Genomic DNA, 20,000 nt, shown 5'->3' with positions numbered 1-20,000 from the left:
ATGTCTAAACAGTGTCGGAGTCAAAAATGCTCCAAAAGAGGACTGGGTTAAAGCACAAGCAAACAGGAACACACACAAACACACACACACACACGCACACACAAGATGAAAGATGAGGAAGACCGGATTAAATCTAACACACGAAATCTCACATCTCGATCTCTCTCGCCCTCAAACACACAGACGTCAGAGAGAGAGAGAGAGAGAGAGAGAGAGAGAGAGAGAGAGAGAGAGAGAGAGAGAGAGAGAGAGAGAAAGAGAGAGAGAGAGAGTCACACTGAACAGTGTGTACCGTCACCAGGACATCCAAATGGAAATTTTTTTGTTTTATGGAATATTGCAGTATTTATTATAAATTAATTATCCATGCACATCATTTTTTAATTCATGTTCCTGGTAATCTTGAATCAGAATAACTTCCCCTCATCTCTTCTCTGATGATGTGGGCGGGGCAACCTGTCACTCACATGAGATCAGCCAATAGCAAACCACAACCATCCAATCAATTCCCCACAGATAAATCAAGCCCCGCCCACATTCGATCTTGTTCCAGAAGCGTTTCACTCGATAGACAACAGAAAAGATTATTGCAACTTCTGTTTCATGATAACTTTAAAGGAAACCGGTTTGGAAACGATCATTTGCCACCTCTAATAAATTCAGTTTGGTGCAAAAATGTAGAATGCACACACATTTCTGCAATGGAAAATATTCAGCTGAAACAAAAAAAACCAAAAAAAATTCTATTTTGAGTATAACAGGTAAAGATGTCAGCTTTGTTTCACTGTGGACAAACATTATGCTAAAGAATGTAAAGTTTGTTTGGCTGAAATATTGAGAGGACTACTTACAACTAGTGTAATTGATCACCTGAGAGCAGCACGGTATAATTACCTACATCTGATTACTAAAATTTTTGTTTTCCAGCTGAATGGAAATGTTTCTCGGTTTCAGTAAAAAAATTATTTCTGTGCATCACTACTAAAGTCCCCAACTAAGACTCGCTCAAAAAAAAAAAAAAAAAAAAAAAAAAAAAATTCCAAATGTAGATTCACAATTAGAATTTCTTTTTAATTTTGCACAATAAATATATTTTTTATTTATTACATGCAAGTTATTCTTATACGCTAAGAATAACTTGCATGCATTTATTGTGCAAAAAGAAAATATGATATTGTGTGTATGTGTATATACACACACACACACATACATACACATATATATATATATATATAGTATCCTCATTGCACCAAATTTTGTGTTGACAACTGAGCTTGCACAAACTTTAATATTTAATATTCACAAAATTTTACACGATAACTTCACAATCCAATCAAATCCCAAATGGCTATAAATCAAGTCCTGTCCAATATTATTTCCCTTTGACTGTTACACTTCATACAGGAACTAAAGCACTTCTCAACATGTATTTGATGTTGTTCTGTAATGAAAGGCGGTCGAAACGCAGGAGTTTTCTCTGCAGGACCTCAGATTCGGGAAGAACGCGAGTGTTTAATAAGGAAAATGCCTAAAGCTACACTTCAGTGCGGTGTGGGACCAGGCTGTCAATCACGGCTTAAAAGAGCTGTCTCCTCGTGAGCTAGTCTGGGTGGGAACACACACACACACACAGTAAACAAGCGAGCCACAAGCCGTACACACCACAGGCTGACTGGCACTACTTCACTCTCTCTTCCCTCAGCCAGAGGAAAACTAATCCCTCTCCACTCCAAACACTGGGAAACAACACTCTGTTCCACAGCTTTAGCCTATACCACACACACACACACACACACACACACACACACACACACACACACACACACACACACACACACACACACACACACACACACACACACACACACACACACACACACACACACACACACACACTGTTTTCATTCCAAAGCTGAATTTTCAGCATCATTACTCCAGTCTTCAGTGTCACATTTTATGATGATTTGATGCTCAGGAAACATTTATGATTATTATCAGTGTTGAAAACAGTTGTGCTAATTTTGCTAATGTGCCTAATTTTTTTGGGGATAAAGTGACGGATTTTATTTTTTTCAGGATTCTTTGACGAATAGAAAGTAGAAATTGAATCTTTTGTAGCTTTATAAGTGTCTTTGCGGTCACTTTAGATCAATTTACTGTGTTCTTGATGAATAAAAGTATTAATTACTTGTAATTTATATTGTATTTATTGTATTAAAAATTGCATTCAAAAAGTTTCATGCATTTTTCATTATATTTATATAATTTTAATGTGGCACATCTAATAATGAGAAAATGCTAATTTTTCAGCTTTAACGTGCAAACGAAGAAGAAAAAGAAAGAAAAAGGAAATATTTAATATTTATATTATATTTAAGTATCATAAAATGTAAAAACTATGACAGAAAACCCTACAGAAACGTTATATCACCTTGTTCTCTCCTTCGATGACGATAATGGGCACTGAAGTGGCCGGCCATCGATGTTTGGCCGGTAAAGGCTTGTCACAATTCCACAACACAATAATCTGAGAAAAAACAGAAAGACAGTGAGATCAGAGAAACACAAAGATTTTATGCAGAAGTTATGCATTTCTATCACTGATGCCTCATGGGAAAGAAGTCTCATGATCCAGTGCTCCGCTTATATGTTTCTTATATCACAAAACATAATATTACATGTCATACATAATCATAAAAAGTCATGTGACAGTCAATGTGTGAAGTCCAAACGCATTTATTTGATGATTTTTGCATTAGTCCCAAATCTGACAGCGTTACAGGGATTCTGCGTCTCAGTTTACAGCTCGTAACAGCCGTGAGGTTTTTAGATTCATTTTGTTTTGTCACTTTCAAGTGTGTTTGAGTGATTACACCTCCAGCTGAAGCGACTGGCTCTGGTTTTACTTTAACACTCATAAATGTTTCATGCGGAGAGTGTGTGTGTGATTTAGAAGTCAGTTTGTTCTCAGAGCTGGGTTAAATAACTCATTAAGAGCGCTGGAGTGTTTGGACTCAAACCAACACTCAGAGTCAAGAGTTAGTGAGTTCACATGCACAACCCAATGCTGATAGACTGTCAAAATCAGCTCCTTCTACAAACCCACAAGAAAAATAAATGAATATAAATGAGAATTTAAAATGCTGAAATGATCAGGTTTGACATCAAAACATGAACACAAGTGCGCAAACTGAAAAGCAATGAAGGAGAAAGGCTCGCTGATCAGGTTTATGAAGTTTCCCCTATAAAAAAGATAACATATCAATTGAAATAAAATAATATAAAAAATGTATTGATGTAAATATTTATATTAAATTTAAAATCAAGTGTTTACACGTACACCAAAACTGATTTTTCTGCAGCTTTTTCTGAAAATCCACAAGAAAAATAAATGCATAAAAATAAGGATTTTATATCATTCATGACATAAAAACATTAGGCTTATAAACTTCCCCAATAATACATTTTTTTAATTGAAATTACTTTATTGAAATTAAAACATGTATTACACTTAAATTGAATTTTAAAATAGTATTTTATTATTTTATATTACAAAAAACTTACTTATTTTTTCTGTGGTATTTTTTGTTGTTAACAAGTGCAACTTTCCCCAATTATATATATATATATAAAAAAATTTAACTGAAATTATTAAAACTTATTTACATGAATACAACATTTATTATATTTAAATCTTATTTTATTTTTATGTGGCAGTTTTAAGTAATGAGTGCAACTTTCCTATATATTTAGTTTTAAAATAAATTCTTAAAATGTATTGAAATTAATGTAACATTTATTATATTTAAATTAAAATTTCATTTTTATTTTATTACTTTATATATAAAATGATTATAATATAATAGAATTTATGATATTATATATATATAATTCTTATTTTGTTTAAATTAAATTGAAAAAAATATTAAAATGTACTGAAATTAGTATAACATCTACATTATATTATAAATTGTATAATATTAAATGCATTGGGAATGATTTAGACTCGATTGCTGCTTTATGAGCATCATTATTCCACACGCAAGAGCTGCTTAAACTGAAAAAGCACTATATTTTTATTAATGCACTCATTTTAATGTGCTGGTGATATAAACATCCATCCAGCCTTTTACTTAACCACATCTTTCATTTCATAAACTCCCAATGGCAGATTCACGCCGCTCTTAAAGCACAGAACAGAATAAATGAAAGCTGGACTGTCTAATGATATTACACGCAGGAGGATCAGGCCTCTTCAAACTTAAAGCATCCCATAATCTATAATAAGATCAGAGACATAATTAAACTACTTAAACTCTTCGAAACAAAACAAAGCCTGAAGGTTGGATTTTTTTGATAACGCAGACTGTGTTCTTGGGTTTTGCTAAAGCATGTAGACAGATTGAGTGAAGCCTGCGGTGATTCAACGCTCAGATGTCCAGGTTTCTCTCTAGATGTCCAACAGCTCAACGTTTACTTAGTGAGATTCATACAAACGATAGCTTAGAGTGCCTAAAAAATACTAATCCTATCCTGAAACTATTTAAAACATAAACACGGTCATAATTCAAGGCAGTAACCATGTCTTGACCAAAGTCTTTTCTTTTTAAGAATTACATAATTAAAGGATTAAATGGGATTTAAGGGAACAAAGAAATGGAAGGAAGAACGCTGAAAAAAGTTATAGGTCTAAATGTAGTTGTGCAGTTATCAATTTGCAAATAATGTATATTTTTTTTAATATGCACACATTCGCTCTTATTTGCATGTGGGGAAAATGCAAAACATTTAATCATGTAGAAGACGAGACGATAGCATGGAACATTTATATTGTAAAACAGTTTAATATTAAATGTTAAGTTAAATCTTTCCATGCACTCTTTTAATGTTATATTATAGTGCTGTTGAATGCTTGATTCTGATTGGTTGACGAAAATTATAAGGCACGCATTTATTTTCAGGGAAACACACAGATAAAGTAGTTCCAGGCAGGTTTTGACCGCATTACAGTTCTATATCACTTCGCCAAATGATTTCAGTTATTTCAAAGGTTTTTACAGCCGACAACAGCAAAAGAACCAAAACCCACCGCAACACTGACCACATAAATAATTATAGTCAACAATAGGATGAAAACCACAAATTATTTCCATGTTTTTGCCACAAAATTACTGCTTTATGTACGGAATTACTTTTATGTACGGAAAGCTAAAACACACACACACACACACTCGCAAAGAAACGTGTTGTCAGCGCTGCTCTGACGATTTTAGCAGTAAAATAGTTTAGCAACTTAATGATTTGAAGTTTCTCACTAGCGAGGAAATATAAGTGCTGTTCTTGAAGCAGGTAAACTTACATTTCACTATTCGTAGAAGCGCTGCTGTCGAACACTGTTGAGACTCACGTAATTCTCTCTAATAACTGCATTATCACTATCATGATCTGCTTTCAGTGGCTTCACTCTGTTACTTGCTCCAAAATTATGTTTTGTAATTAGCAACGGAGGCGTGAGGCAGATAAGAAATTAGTCCTGCACACAAGAGCGTTTTAAGGACAAAAATATGTCTTGAAATACAACATCTGAACAATATTTTAAGGTGTGGTAACCGATCTGTTAAATTATTAGAAATAATCGTGGCTGCATTTCCACCTCTAGTGTGCATTATTTTCTAACATTTCAATTACACAAAAGCGTCGTGTTGGAATGCACACTCGTCTTCTGTGAGCAGTAAGCCCCGCCTTCTTTGATTTCATTGGTCACCTCAATCATTCTGACATTGACGAACACTTGAGGCAGACCAGACTAAAAAACGTAAAGTCCACCTGTAGTCAATCTTATCCCTTAAAACTCATCTTTGATCAACAAAATAACATATTTAAAAGTTTTTTCCTTAAAAAAATATCTTGAATGTAACTCGACACCCTTCGCCTCATTTAGTATACACGGTTCTATGAATATGCAAATGAGCCCCGCCTCCACTCACTCACTCACTCAGAGATCCACTCGTTGACGATCACACGTTGATCTGATTGGTTACAAGGTAGTTTGTGACGTCAGAAACACCAGTGATTTCAAACTGTGTTTTTGAGACTGTCTTTGGTTCACTGCAGTTTTAAGGAGAAAATACTCAGCAATGCTGTCGACTTATGAATTTACACATGGTTTGTCTTAAAGCATATTAAAAACACCACATAGACATATAAACAACATTAAAAGCTGGATTTTCACCACAGGGGGACTTTAAAACTTTTTGTCATCCTAACATCAAGAACATCAGAAACTGCAAGAGACGGTTAGGCAATATTCATTGATTGAGAATTGTTATGAAACACGTCTCGTTTTGACTACATGGTGTTTTTTATTTTTTTTACCTTAAAATGCAAAGTTTTTTGAGACTTTTAAGGACCTGCAGGGACCCTGAAAGTAGTTTTTCACATGCCTAACTTAAATGTGTCTTTTTATTTGTGTCTTTAAACGCAGCATCACAGCATCTCTCTCAGTTGTGGAGGAGGAGGAACATGCAGAGACTCTCAGCGGTGGGTCCGAATCTCAGTCTCAGAGTCTGCCAGAACAGCTCAAAAGACGCCCGTCGTTCTCCTCTCGTTTATTTATATCCCTCCTTCCTCTGGGTGATGCATTGTAGCTAAAGGAGCCTAGCATTGCTATTCCCATCTCTGCACTTCAGCTGGAGTAGATTCAGCGCCGCCAGAGAAACAAAAGCCTTTTCAAGCCCTCTCGCGGAGGAGAGAGGAGACAGTCTGAGAAAACGCCAGCTTTGTGTGTGTGTGTGTGTGTGTGTGTGCAACATGCTTCACACAATCAGTCGGGGCATATTGCAATGAACTCTCTCTCTCTCTCCCTCTTCAGGTGAAGAGTCAAGATTGAATTTGCGCACTACAAACTTTTTTTTTGGGATGTGAAAAGATTAATCGTGATTAATCGCATCCAAAATAAAAGTTTGTGTTTACATAATATATGTGTGCACTGTGTATAATTATTTTGTATGTATATTTAAAATAAACCAATAAATCAAATCAAAAATGTATATATATATTATTTTGTATGCATGTATATATTTAAGAAATATTTGCATCATGTATATACTGTATGTATATATATATATATATATATATATATCACCTTTTTCTTAAATATATACATGCATGTGTGTATTTATATATATATATACAAAATAATTATACACAGTACACACACATATATTATGTAAACACAAACTTTTATTTTGGATGCGATTAATCGCAAGCCCTAGTTTTTTTTAGCGATATTTGGTGTTTTAAAGATATCTTATGTTACGTTTTTTTGAGGGTCAGTTGGTTTTGAATATTTACAAAAAAAATTTTTTTTTTATTTTTTTAAAGGTATCAATATATTATTATTGTGAATGTTTATGAGATATAAAGGGTGACTAAATAAAAGTCGTTTAATCCTCTCTCTCTCTCTCTCTCTCTCTCTCTCTCTCTCTCTCTCTCTCTCTCTCTCTCTCTCCTACATATTAGAGAGGAATCAGTACGTATCAGTTCCCAGGCTGGTAAACACTTCAGAAGTCTCTGGATCCCAGGGAAACTCTCTCTGAGGTTTAAGAGGAGTGTAAACTGAGGGTCCAGATGCAAAGTGTGACGCTTCAAACCGCTTCTAACGTTGAGAGATATCCACTCGTCTTCAAGAGGAAAACAACATCGCTCGTGACCTCATCGCATCAAACAAATTGTATCATTTTCCTAAGGTCCGGATAGCAAAAAGCCTAACGCAGTGGTTCCTCAACCAGGGAGTCAGAGCTTATAATGATTTCAAATAAGAATAAATATACTTTAACCCTCTTGGGTGCGTTTTGGTGAATTTGATCCACATAGCAGCTAAATCGATTTCAAACACTGTCTTTTTTTGGCATACAGAAATCATCATTCGAAACCTTAAACGTTCTACTTTTATTAGTGTAAACTCATAATAATGACAAAACTTTGTGCTTTTGTAAATAAAGAAAACAAACAGGGTGTTTTCTGCCGTCTCTGTATCCATTCACTTTTTCTGAAACGCGTCACAAAAATGAACCGAACTCAGCGAATACTTGCCACACAGACATGAGAGATGTGTCTTTAGAAAGCTTGAAGTGTCTCTATGGAAATTACTTCATTCAATTATTAGTATATTATTGGGTAGAAATTGCTATTTTTAAAAGTAAAAAATAAATGTAATAAAACCTGGTAATCATAAATGACAAAAAAACACGTAAATCCATTTTTAATAAAACGTAAACTCTGAAAAACATTCCTTTATTGAAACTGCTTTGTGTGGAAGTTTATTATTTTAATTATTTATAATTATTTTAAGTATTGTTCATATTATAAATAAATATTTAAATAAATATTCCAAATTAATTTATACGGTCACTAGTTTCTGTAAATAAAAAAAGTTTGAAATGGAGCAGCTTTTTCTTTACAGTAGAAGTAAATATCTTGGGGGGCCTTCATATATTTAATATATTAGTAGTTATTTATTAATTTAAATATTTTTAAGTCATCCTGGGACCTAGTGAAAGTTTGCTGAGGCTCCCTGGTTGAGAACCACTCATTAAATGTGATTAATTAAAAATATATATATAATTATTGAATAATTAAATTAAAATTAATAAAAACCTATTGATGACAAAGCACTAAAGCCAGATTGTGTCTTTAAATCATCTTCATTTGGGTCTTTTGTAAATACTGCAAATTTTGCAAATGTCGTTTATTAGCAAATACTAATAAATGTGCAATTATTTTTTCCCATTAATTTCCTGAATTAATCAGGCATGTAAAGAGGTGTTCTTACCTGAGCGCAGTACTGAGATCTGGCCACTGACACCAGCAGCTTGAGAATGGGTTGAGATTGAGAAACCAGCGGCGTGACGGCATGGATAACAGCGGTGAACTTAGGACTCGGCTTGATCCCTAAAAACAAGACAATTAGATTGAGAGGATTAGATAGATCTGCTATATCATTTTTGTATGGCTATGATTCCTATGCACCACCTATTCATTGAACCTTTTAAATATTGTTTGCTGATTTTAACCCTCTGTTGCTATTCACATATTTTATTTGTATTTAATTGTTTTAATTTTTCACTTCATTGGAATGTACGAAACTTGGTAAAGATTTTAGCACATGCTGTGAGAGCACAAAAAACAATTATAGACATTATTCGAAAAGGTTAAATGGTCCTGAAAAAAATGCACCTGCATTTTTCGCGGTTAAAAAATGTGCGCATTGGAAATTAATGCGAGAAATTCCATCTAGTGGAAGCAACACATTCTTACTGAAAGCTCATTTTTTGAGATGTCAACCTCAAACATGAAACACGACTTGTTTAGATTCATGGCTTTGATTTTCTCACAGTTTTAGAGTCAAGTCAAGTCAAGTCACCTTTATTTATATAGCGCTTTTTACAATACAGATTGTATCAAAGCAGCTTCACAGAGATAACATGAAAATAATATAACAGAGTTTGTTTCTAAAAGAAAATTGAGTCAACGTCCACCTTAAGTAAGGCAGATCAATAATATTATTGAATATTAAATGTCCCCAACTAAGCAAGCCAAAAGCCAAGGCAACAGTGGCAAGGAACCAAAACTCCATCAGGTGACAGAATGGAGAAAAAAACCTTGGGAGAAACCAGACTCAGTCGGAGGGCCAGTTCTCCTCTGGCCAACGAAGGAACAGTGCATGATTTATGATTCGGGCAGCATTACAAGTCAGATTGGATCGGAACATTTAGAATATTTATCCATTTCCATCTTTTGGAAGTCAAAAAGAGAGTCAAAAATGTTTTGGAAAATATATATTTCATATAACAATTAATTTTTTTATTTTTGTGCATTTTTCATAAGAATGAATGTAAAATTTTATATTTGCTTGACAACACACTGCAAAAACTGCTTTTCTTACTAAGTATTTTTATCTTGTTTCCAGTCCAAATATCTAAATATTCTTATATCAAGATGCATTTACTAGATGAGTAAAATGCCATGTCTTGTTTTCTGGGGAAATAGATCAAAATTAAGTGAGTTGATGCTTAAAAAAAAGAAAATTATCTGCCAATGGGGTAAGAAAAATAATCTTAATTCAAACAGAAACAACATTATTTTTCTGACCCCATTGGCAGATCATTTTGCTTGTTTTAAGCATCAACTCACTTCATTTTTATTTATTTCCCCAGAAAACAAGACTTAATATCTTATGTCATTTTACTACTTTAGAAAATGCATCTTGATTTAAGAAATGTTTGATACTTGGACTGGAATCGAGACAAAAATACTGAGTAAGAAAAACATTTTTTACAGCCGACCAATCAGAGCACAGTGTGCTTTCAGAAGGAGGGGCTTCATAGAGACAGGAAGTAAACAGAGCGTTACTGACAGACTGGGAAGAGAGGAGCCGCAACAATGGAGAATATGAGGAGAATAATCAACATTCAAGCAGGAAAACCTGTTCTAGTAGACTGTATAATATGGCCTCTTCACGGAGTATGACTGAAATGTGATTTAATGTGAGATAATTAATCCAAGTTTTACAGTTATTAAACAAACGACATGTTTAATTACAATCAACGATAATAGCATTAATATCATGCACACTGTTTTTAATCTCTCTATAGATCCAGAGTTTCTTCCCCTGACTATCGCCCATGAGATAATAATAATAACAGACAGTTGGCACCATGCTTTCCCTCGTCTCCAAATAACTCAGCATGTTTAATTGGTGCAGCGGTAACGATGTAATATGATAATTCTTGCACAGATACAAGATGATAATTCTTGAGGGTTACCACGTTTTTGTTTTTTTCTCTCTTCACACTCGCATTTTCCCACTAACAAGAGGTGCTCAATCAACGGCTTCACATTGATAGGCCTGACAAGCAGTGCCGATGAAGATCGAGGCGAGCGTGGGCGGCATTAGCAACTGTGCCACGCAAGACTTTAGATTGTGAATATGGATTTCGTGATCCAATTACACAGGGCTGGTCGATAATCTATCAAGTCGTACAATGCTTGTCACTTAGCTACATGGTCAATTTGTAGATATCAAGCCTCCTCTGCAATTAAGAGATGACAGGACCGGGTTTTAAAAATAAATCAGATGACGACAGGACAGAACCAGAGACACACAACTTGGGTTTTGAATGAGGCTAGTCTCAAATTTGGCTTTGACAAGAAGACCCACGTCTGTAAAAAGATGAAAGAGGATCTGAAAAGTCCCATAATGCCTGTCTGTCATGTCTTAGAAAGCTCATTAATTCCAGAAACATTTGAACATAACCTCAAAACGTCATGCAGGACTAGTTTCTAAAAGTTTGGGAGAACTGAAACTTTTGCTGTGTCCAAAAATCACTCACTTGTTTAAAATGATTCCAGTTCGCATGGATCCGTGGAAACAACAAAAATCCTGTATTATGCAGGCAAGACAAGTAATTTGCCGATGTCAATTTGTAAAGTAAGACTACACGCCTGCGTACATATACATATATATATATATATACACACACATTCAAACGCGCATATCTATTGACTAAACGCATAATATGCATGTGCCCGACGTCAGCGTTTTCACGTTTTTGAAGTTTACATGGAGATGATAACATTTTTCTTCAACAAGTTTGCATTCTCGAACACGGTTGATGAGCCGCCAGAACGCATTAAAAGTTTTCGGTCTTTAGTTAAAGCGGTGTTGTGTAAGCGGCCCGTAAGTTAATGACTAATGATCTTTGCAATGGAATCAATCAAAACTAACTTTAGCTGGACAATAATTTTATTCTAGATCTGCTGTAAAGCCTAAACAATCTCTGTTACTTTAATTTGCTATTATCACTGTAAAGCTGCTTTGAAACAATCTATATTGTTAAAAGCGCTGTATAAATGAAGATGACTTGACAAGCAAGTGTCTGACCATATATAAAGCCACAAGATCAACTCAGACATCACAGTGTTTAATTATTTTTAAAAATGCTTTTCTTACTCAGTATTTTTGTCTCGATTCCAGTCCACATATCAAACATTTCTTAAATCAAGATGCATTTACTACAGTAGTAAAATAACATAAGATATTAAGTCTTGTTTTCTGGGGAAATAAATAAAAATGAAGTGAGTTGATGCTTAAAACAAGCAAAATGATCTGCCAATGAGGAAAGAAAAATAATGTTGTATCTGTCTGAATTAAGATTATTTTTCTTTCCCCATTGGCAGATCATTTTTCTTTTTTAAGCATCCACTCACTTCATTTTGATTTATTTCCCCAGAAAACAAGACATAATATCTTCTCAAATAGTAAATCCATCTTGATGTAAGAATTTTTAGATATGTGGACTGGAAAAAAAACAAAAATACTTAGTAAGAAAAGCAGTTTTTGCAGTGAATGAATCTGAAACTATGCGCTATAATGAAGATGATTGTGAATTACCAAGTTTGCTGTAGAAGAAAGGGAAGTCTCCCAGGTTGGATGAGTACTGAGAGTGTGTGAAGAGACCGCCTGGATGACTGTTCCACATCAGATTACTCCTGGAGCTCTGCTGAAGCACTCGGTCCTGGATGATCTACACGCACACACACACACACAGACACACAGCCTGAGTACATCTTAAACAGGGTTTGGCTACTACCTTTTTAAGTTACCGGCCGTTCAGAACTTTTACTACCCAAAAAAAAAAAATAATAATAAATTAACCAGATTAATTACATCACAGCTTATATATATATATATATATATATATATATATATATACACAGTGCTCGAAGTGGGGCGGTACTCACCGGTACGCAGTACCGGCACTTCTACATTTTACTCTTAAGCGTACCTGCACTTTTCTTGCGTACCGCTACTTCTCGCATGTAGCCGGTACTCGACCACTGACAGAAAAAGCGCCAGTGTCACGCCCGTTGATATAGCAGTGCGTATGCAGTGCGTATTTTTTCCGCACCCATGTAAACAGGTTCGAGCTTTCACACTGCACGCGCATGCGGTCCATCAATGCGCTCCTGGTGTTGTGCGTATACAGCAGTGCAGAGATCGTTCCGAGTGTATTTTTGCTGTGCTGCACGCGCTGAATTAAAGTGACAGCTCATGGTGCCTGGTCAAAACACAGATTGACATGAAAATATAATAATCTCACCATAAATGCATTTAATTAAAATGTAGTAATCTAAATGTAGGCTATTTTTGGACTTGCAGACTTGGAGGAGTTCCGTTTTCGCACGCACGTGCACACACGCACGACTTGTTTTAATACATTTATGTTGTGAATAAATAACAATAAGTTTTGTTATAAGTTTTGTTTTTCACTGTAGAAATCTCAAATGTCATGATTTGCCAATGCAAGAGTACCGGCACCTTTCTTTTCCCACTTCAAGCACTGTATATATATATATATATATATATATATTATAAAATTTGGATTTCATACATTCTTATTCAAACAAAATCCTATCATCCAGCATTTCAAAATGTGTTTTAGGTGGAGAGATCAACACAGTACAAAGAACATCCATCAAAAAAATGTAGGATGTTGGAAAATAATGTCTTTTCTGTTCACCAAATGCCTTTTAATCTTCACTATTGTTTCAATGCAAATGAATAAGCGCGCCGTTATTTGTTGCGTAGTGATTCTGGGCAATACGCTGTATTTAATATATCATGACGACCAGAGTTGGGTATAACGCGTTACAAATTAACGCTTTTCGTGATAACGCAGTAATGTAACTCATTACATTTAAAATGTATGTAATTTGATTACAGTTAATGATGTCAATAAAATTAAGTTACTTGTGCTACAAATGTATTAAGAAAAAAATATTTAGTAAAATGCATTTCTAGTCATGTCCGGCCGGCAGCGTCAGTTAATGAGCATGCGCTTTAATGAATTACCGGAGAACGCGCTTCAAGAGCCACACACACACACACACACACACACAGGCAAGGTCTCTCGCTCTCTCCCTCTCCGCCGTGCGCGCGTTACTTGCTCGCTGTAGATTCCGGGAGATTTTAACTAATTTGCGCATCAGGGATCCACTATCAATATCCGGGAGCCTTGGGATGTCTGCAATATTAAATTAAGGAAAGAACTGAGTTTCACTTTGTAGTGTATTCTTGTAGTTTTAATAGGTTTTCAAAGTAACTTAAAAGTAATTAGTAATCGGATTACTTTTACATGCAGTAATCAGTATTGTAATCAAATTAGAATTTTAAAGTAGTAATTAGTAATTTGTAGTGGATTACTTTTTTGAGTAACTTACCCAACACTGATGACGACTCACGAGTATTTGCGTTAAATCTCCGCAGATTTGGCTTACACAAACTTCCCCAGAAAAGTGAGTAAACATAATAAGTAAAACGCCAAATTGGCAGTAGCGTTAACAGCCACTGTTGATTTCAAACCCTGATCGTAAACGCTTCCAGCTAAAGTCCTCGGCCATGAGAGCTGTGTGAAAGGGCAAATTAATGTTTGCAATTGAAACTTGAAGTTGAGGTGCAGCTCTGGGTCTATAAACCACGAGACAAATGACCAAATGCCCTGGTTGTGCCAATCAGCCGTTTCTCCAGCGTGTTTCTCTGGCCTTGAGTGAGGCTCTCAGACGCTGTAAAAACAGACAAAGACTGATAGGATGTTTTGTTGTCGTCGTGGTTTTCCGGTTTATATTGTGGCCTTTAGTGTGAAAGCGGCTTGGCTTAGTGACAGCCTAATCGTTGGCAACTGGAATGGGTTTTCATATCCAAGTCTCTGAGATTGTGTCTTCATAATTGCAGGCTAGAGGCATTTTTGTCGTACAAATATAAAGGTCTTGTCGAGTTTCACTGAGCGGCATCTGGAGAGCTTTCATTATGATGCTGAGATTCAACACAGAAATATTCATATGCAAACAGACAGAATCACCGCTGCATAATTAGTTCAGGTGTATGGGAGGTGAAGGATGAAGATGAACTCGTTCTGCATAATGACAATTAGGACTAATCAAGCATGTCAGAACAATCTGCACAACAAATACAAGCGTTCAACTTATATAGTAAAGAAACAAGCGAAGTGTGTAATTTTAACAGCACCACAAAAATAATGACCAAATCTTTATATCAAGTGTTTTTACACAAGTTTGGATTTTTCCTTGCTTTAAATGTCATGTCATATTAAATAATTGTACTTTCCTTATATATTATGATATATTATGTTTGTTTGTTTTTTTGCATAATGTAATATAATATAATTCAAAAGCTTGGGATAATTTCTTTTTTTTTTATGAATTAAATTAACTTTTATTCAGCAAGGACACATTAACATGATCAAAACTGACATTTAAAACATTTATAATGTTACAAAATATTCCATTTCAAATAAATGCTGCTCTTTCAAACTGTAAAATCAAAGTATCCTAAAAAAACACTGTTTACAACATTGATAATCATAAATGTTTCTTGAGCAGCAAATCAGTATATTAGAATGATTTCTGAAGGATTGTGTGACACTGATCACAGGTATAAATCGCATCAAAATTTTTTACATTTGTATTCAACAATATTGCTATTTTAACTATTTTGATCAAACAAATGCAGCCTCTCAAAAATATATATTATATATATGATATATTATATCATTATGCGATGTTGTGCTATGATATTGTGTTACAATGTTGTGATGTGATGTTATGTTGTGATTATTATGATATGTTATGATGTTGTGATGTTATATGATTTGTTGTTACATTATGATGTTGTGTTATGATGTTATAATGTGGCGTTGTTACGTTATGATGTTATGATGTTGTGATGTTATATGATGTGTTATGTTATGATGTTACGTGATGATGTTGTGTTACGGGGATGGGTTGTTACGTGATGATGTTGTGTTACGGGGATGGGTTGTTACGTGATGATGTTGTGTTACGGTGATGGGTTGTTACGTTATGATGTTGTGTTACGGTGATGGGTTGTTACGTTATGATGTTGTGTTACGGTGATGGGTTGTTACGTTATGATGTTGTGTTACGGTGATGGGTTGTTACGTTATGATGTTGTGTTACGGTGATGGGTTGTTACGTGATGATGTTGTGTTACGGTGATGGGTTGTTACGTGATGATGTTGTGTTACGGGGATGGGTTGTTACGTGATGATGTTGTGTTACGGGGATGGGTTGTTACGTGATGATGTTGTGTTACGGGGATGGGTTGTTACGTTATGATGTTGTGTTACGGTGATGGGTTGTTACGTGATGATGTTGTGTTACGGTGATGGGTTGTTACGTGATGATGTTGTGTTACGGTGATGGGTTGTTACGTTATGATGTTGTGTTACGGTGATGGGTTGTTACGTTATGATGTTGTGTTACGATGATGTGCTGTGATGTTATGATGTTGTGTTACGTTATGATGTTGTTACGTTATGATGTTGTGTTACGATGATGTTCTGTGATGTTATGATGTTGTTACGTTATGATGTTGTGTTACGTTATGATGTTGTGTTACGGTGATGTGTTGTTACGTTATGATGTGTTGTTACGTTATGATGTTGTGTTATGATGTTGTGTTACGGTGATGTGTTGTTACGTTATGATGTGTTGTTACGTTATGATGTTGTGTTATGATGTTGTGTTACGGTGATGTGTTGTTACGTTATGATGTTGTGTTACGTTATGATGTGCTGTGATGTTATGATGTTGTGTTACGGGGATGGGTTGTTACGTGATGATGTTGTGTTACGTTATGATGTTGTGTTATGATGTTGTGTTACGGTGATGTGTTGTTACGTGATGATGTTGTGTTACGATGATGTGCTGTGATGTTATGATGTTGTGTTACGGGGATGGGTTGTTACGTGATGATGTTGTGTTACGGTGATGGGTTGTTACGTTATGATGTTGTGTTACGGTGATGGGTTGTTACGTGATGATGTTGTGTTACGGGGATGGGTTGTTACGTGATGATGTTGTGTTGCGGTGATGGGTTGTTACGTGATGATGTTGTGTTACGGGGATGGGTTGTTACGTTATGATGTTGTGTTACGGGGATGGGTTGTTACGTGATGTTGTGTTACGGTGATGGGTTGTTACGTTATGATGTTGTGTTACGGTGATGGGTTGTTACGTGATGATGTTGTGTTACGGTGATGGGTTGTTACGTAATGATGTTGTGTTACGGTGATGGGTTGTTACGTTATGATGTTGTGTTACGATGATGTGCTGTGATGTTATGATGTTGTGTTACGATGATGTGCTGTGATGTTATGATGTTGTGTTACGTTATGATGTTGTTACGTTATGATATTGTTACGATGATGTGCTGTGATGTTATGATGTTGTGTTACGATGATGTGCTGTGATGTTATGATGTTGTGTTACGTTATGATGTTGTTACGTTATGATGTTGTGTTACGGTGATGTGTTGTTACGTTATGATGTTGTGTTACGGTGATGTGTTGTTACGTTATGATGTTGTGTTACGGTGATGGGTTGTTACGTTATGATGTTGTGTTGTTACGTTATGATGTTGTGTTACGATGATGTGCTGTGAAAGTGTTATGATGTAGTTCTATGATGTTGTTATGTTATGCTATGTTATACATAATATTACAATTTCTTTCACTTTTTATTTTATTTCGAATAATTTAAATATCATCATGAAGCATATTTTGACTCATCTTCATTATTTTCAACCAAGACAAAATAAAACCTTTGCACCAAACACTAACAACGCTCACAACCCGAAAGCTCATCTGAGGTGAACACAATAAAGCGTGAGTTTGAGTGTTTTCCTCTCGCGCCCCCGACGCAGTCAATAACCGTTTGACACCAGCGCTGATATTAAACCGTGGTCTTGCAACCTTGCAGAACCCAACCTGTCATCTTAAAAACCCAATCTGAGGCTGATGAAAGACGGTTCCTCCAGCTCAGCTAAAAGTCCTGCGTCTGCTCACTGAAGACGTGTGATTGACGACTCAATCTCGCAACACGAGGGCCACAATCTTCCAGCGGATGAAAGCGGATGCTGTGTGAGGTCGAGACTCAGAGCTGTCACTAACTCATCGTCTTGTGAGGTTAATTACTGTGATTTGTTGATTGTAGACACTGTCAGTGGCTAAACATAAAGCAGGAGCAGCCGCACTAACAGCTTTAGACAGAATATACTTCATATATAAATGCCACCAAATAAACACAGAAAGACTAAAGCGGACTAATACCTTTTTTGATGCACTTCCAGTCAAAACAGTTGGATCGGCAAGGCTGCATTTATTTGATTAAAGATACAAAAAAGTAATATGGTTAAATATTATGACAATTTAAAATAACTTTTCTATTTTTAATATATTTTAAAATGTAATTTATTCCTAATTAATTTTCAGCATCATTACTCCAGTCTTCAGTGTCACATGATCCTTCAGAAATCACTATAATATGATGATTTGATGCTCAAGAAACATTTATGATTATTATCACAGTTGAAAACTGTTGAAAAGTTCAAAAGAACAGATTTTATTTGAAATAGAATCTTTTGTAACATTATAAATGTCTTTACTGAAACGTTTGATTTTCCTCCTTGATGAAAAAGTATTAATTTATTTAATTTTTAAACGATCTGTAAATAACGGTTTCCAACATTGATAATAATGGGAAATGTTTTTTGATCATCAAATCATCATATTATAGTGATTTCTGAAGTATCATGTGACACTGAAGACTGGAGTAATGATGCTGAAAATTCAGCTTTGATCACAGGAAGAAATTACATTTTAAAATAAATACATAAAAACACTTTACAATATATTCACATAGAAAACAGTGGTTTTAAATTATAGTGATATTTCACAATATTATTTTTAATCTTATTTTTAATCAAATAAATGCAGCCTTGGTGAGCAGAAGAGACTTATTTTAAAGGACAATTCCGGCCAAAAATGAACCTATGGGTAAATAACACATGGTACCGAGTCGACCGTTCTCTGGGATGCGTTTTCATGATGATCGCCAGTGTTGGGAAAGTTCATACTTCAAAATTTTGAACTAGTTCATAGTCCTTTTTTTCCATATGTTGCTGCAAACTATTATTTTTCAGAATTATTGCCACAGCCTATATAGAACCACAGACAGCAATTATTTTATCGGCAGGCAAAGTTTGCGCGAAAATGTAAGATTTTTCCCATCCTCACGACCTTGTCATAAACTGGTTTAAATGATCATACGATCCTCCTTGCTGCTTGTTGTGTTGATGACGCATGCGGCGGTGCGACGCTGGTGCTGGTGTTGCCAGATTGGGTGTTTTTCCTCTACATATTAACGTCTGTTTACGGTGCGTTTTATCCGGGTTTTCGCTCTATGGAAATCTGGCACTCTATTGAACGAAGTTAAACTGAGAGAGCTGCCGTTCACAGACACCAGAATGAACGAGTTCACAGTAAAGTTCATCAGCCAGTAATACTGAACTATCGCTCAATGACAACACTGATAATCGAATGTACCCAGTTTTAACGTTAGTTTTAGTTTAACCACAGATTAGCTTATAACGCTAGTGTATGGGGCATCGAATAAGTAAAAATAAAAATCGCTAGTTAATAGCACTAACAAGGCTCAAAATAGCCCCACACTAACACGCTAGCATAATGAGGGTCTCGACCTGCAAACCGAAGCATTGAGAACTGTGTAAGTGTACAGACAGTTTAATAAGAAGATACTTTATGAAGTATTCACTTCGCGTATACAAGCAGAAGCCATCTTTGAAAACAGTCTCGACAAATCGAACCATGAACGCCGTGCTACATGCAGGTCGATAGTCACAGATATAAACACTAGATGTCGCCTTGGGGTTCTAAACATGCGTCAAAACCGCCGCCATCTTGGAACAGGGGTCTTGTCATAGGAAGTAGCTGGGTAACGCTGATTTCATGGATGATGCCAGACTTTTGTGCTGCGTATGGATGTTCACACGAACGAAATCTAAAAACCAGACAGCAAGGGATTACATTTCACAAGAA

General features: G+C 35.4%; 1 protein-coding gene across 1 annotated transcript in view; it reads right to left on the bottom strand.

Annotated features, from left to right (window-relative positions):
• Positions 1-20,000, bottom strand: part of LOC143702200 (exostosin-1b) — a 123,362-nt gene that overhangs the window by 17,634 nt on the left and 85,728 nt on the right. The window contains exons 5-7 of the mRNA XM_077195729.1: positions 12,455-12,587; positions 8,834-8,952; positions 2,432-2,527 (exon numbers count right to left, since the gene is read on the bottom strand). Coding sequence (XP_077051844.1) covers positions 2,432-2,527; positions 8,834-8,952; positions 12,455-12,587 — 348 coding nt within the window. The remainder of the gene's footprint in view (positions 1-2,431; positions 2,528-8,833; positions 8,953-12,454; positions 12,588-20,000) is intronic.

This window comes from Siphateles boraxobius, unplaced genomic scaffold (genome assembly GCF_051911475.1).
Source record: "Siphateles boraxobius isolate OS27281-9 unplaced genomic scaffold, OSU_SipBor_1 35, whole genome shotgun sequence".
In the NCBI taxonomy this organism is placed as follows: Eukaryota; Metazoa; Chordata; class Actinopteri; order Cypriniformes; family Leuciscidae; genus Siphateles; species Siphateles boraxobius.
Note: the sequence above shows the minus strand (reverse complement) of the source record. Positions and strands in the feature narration are given on the sequence as shown.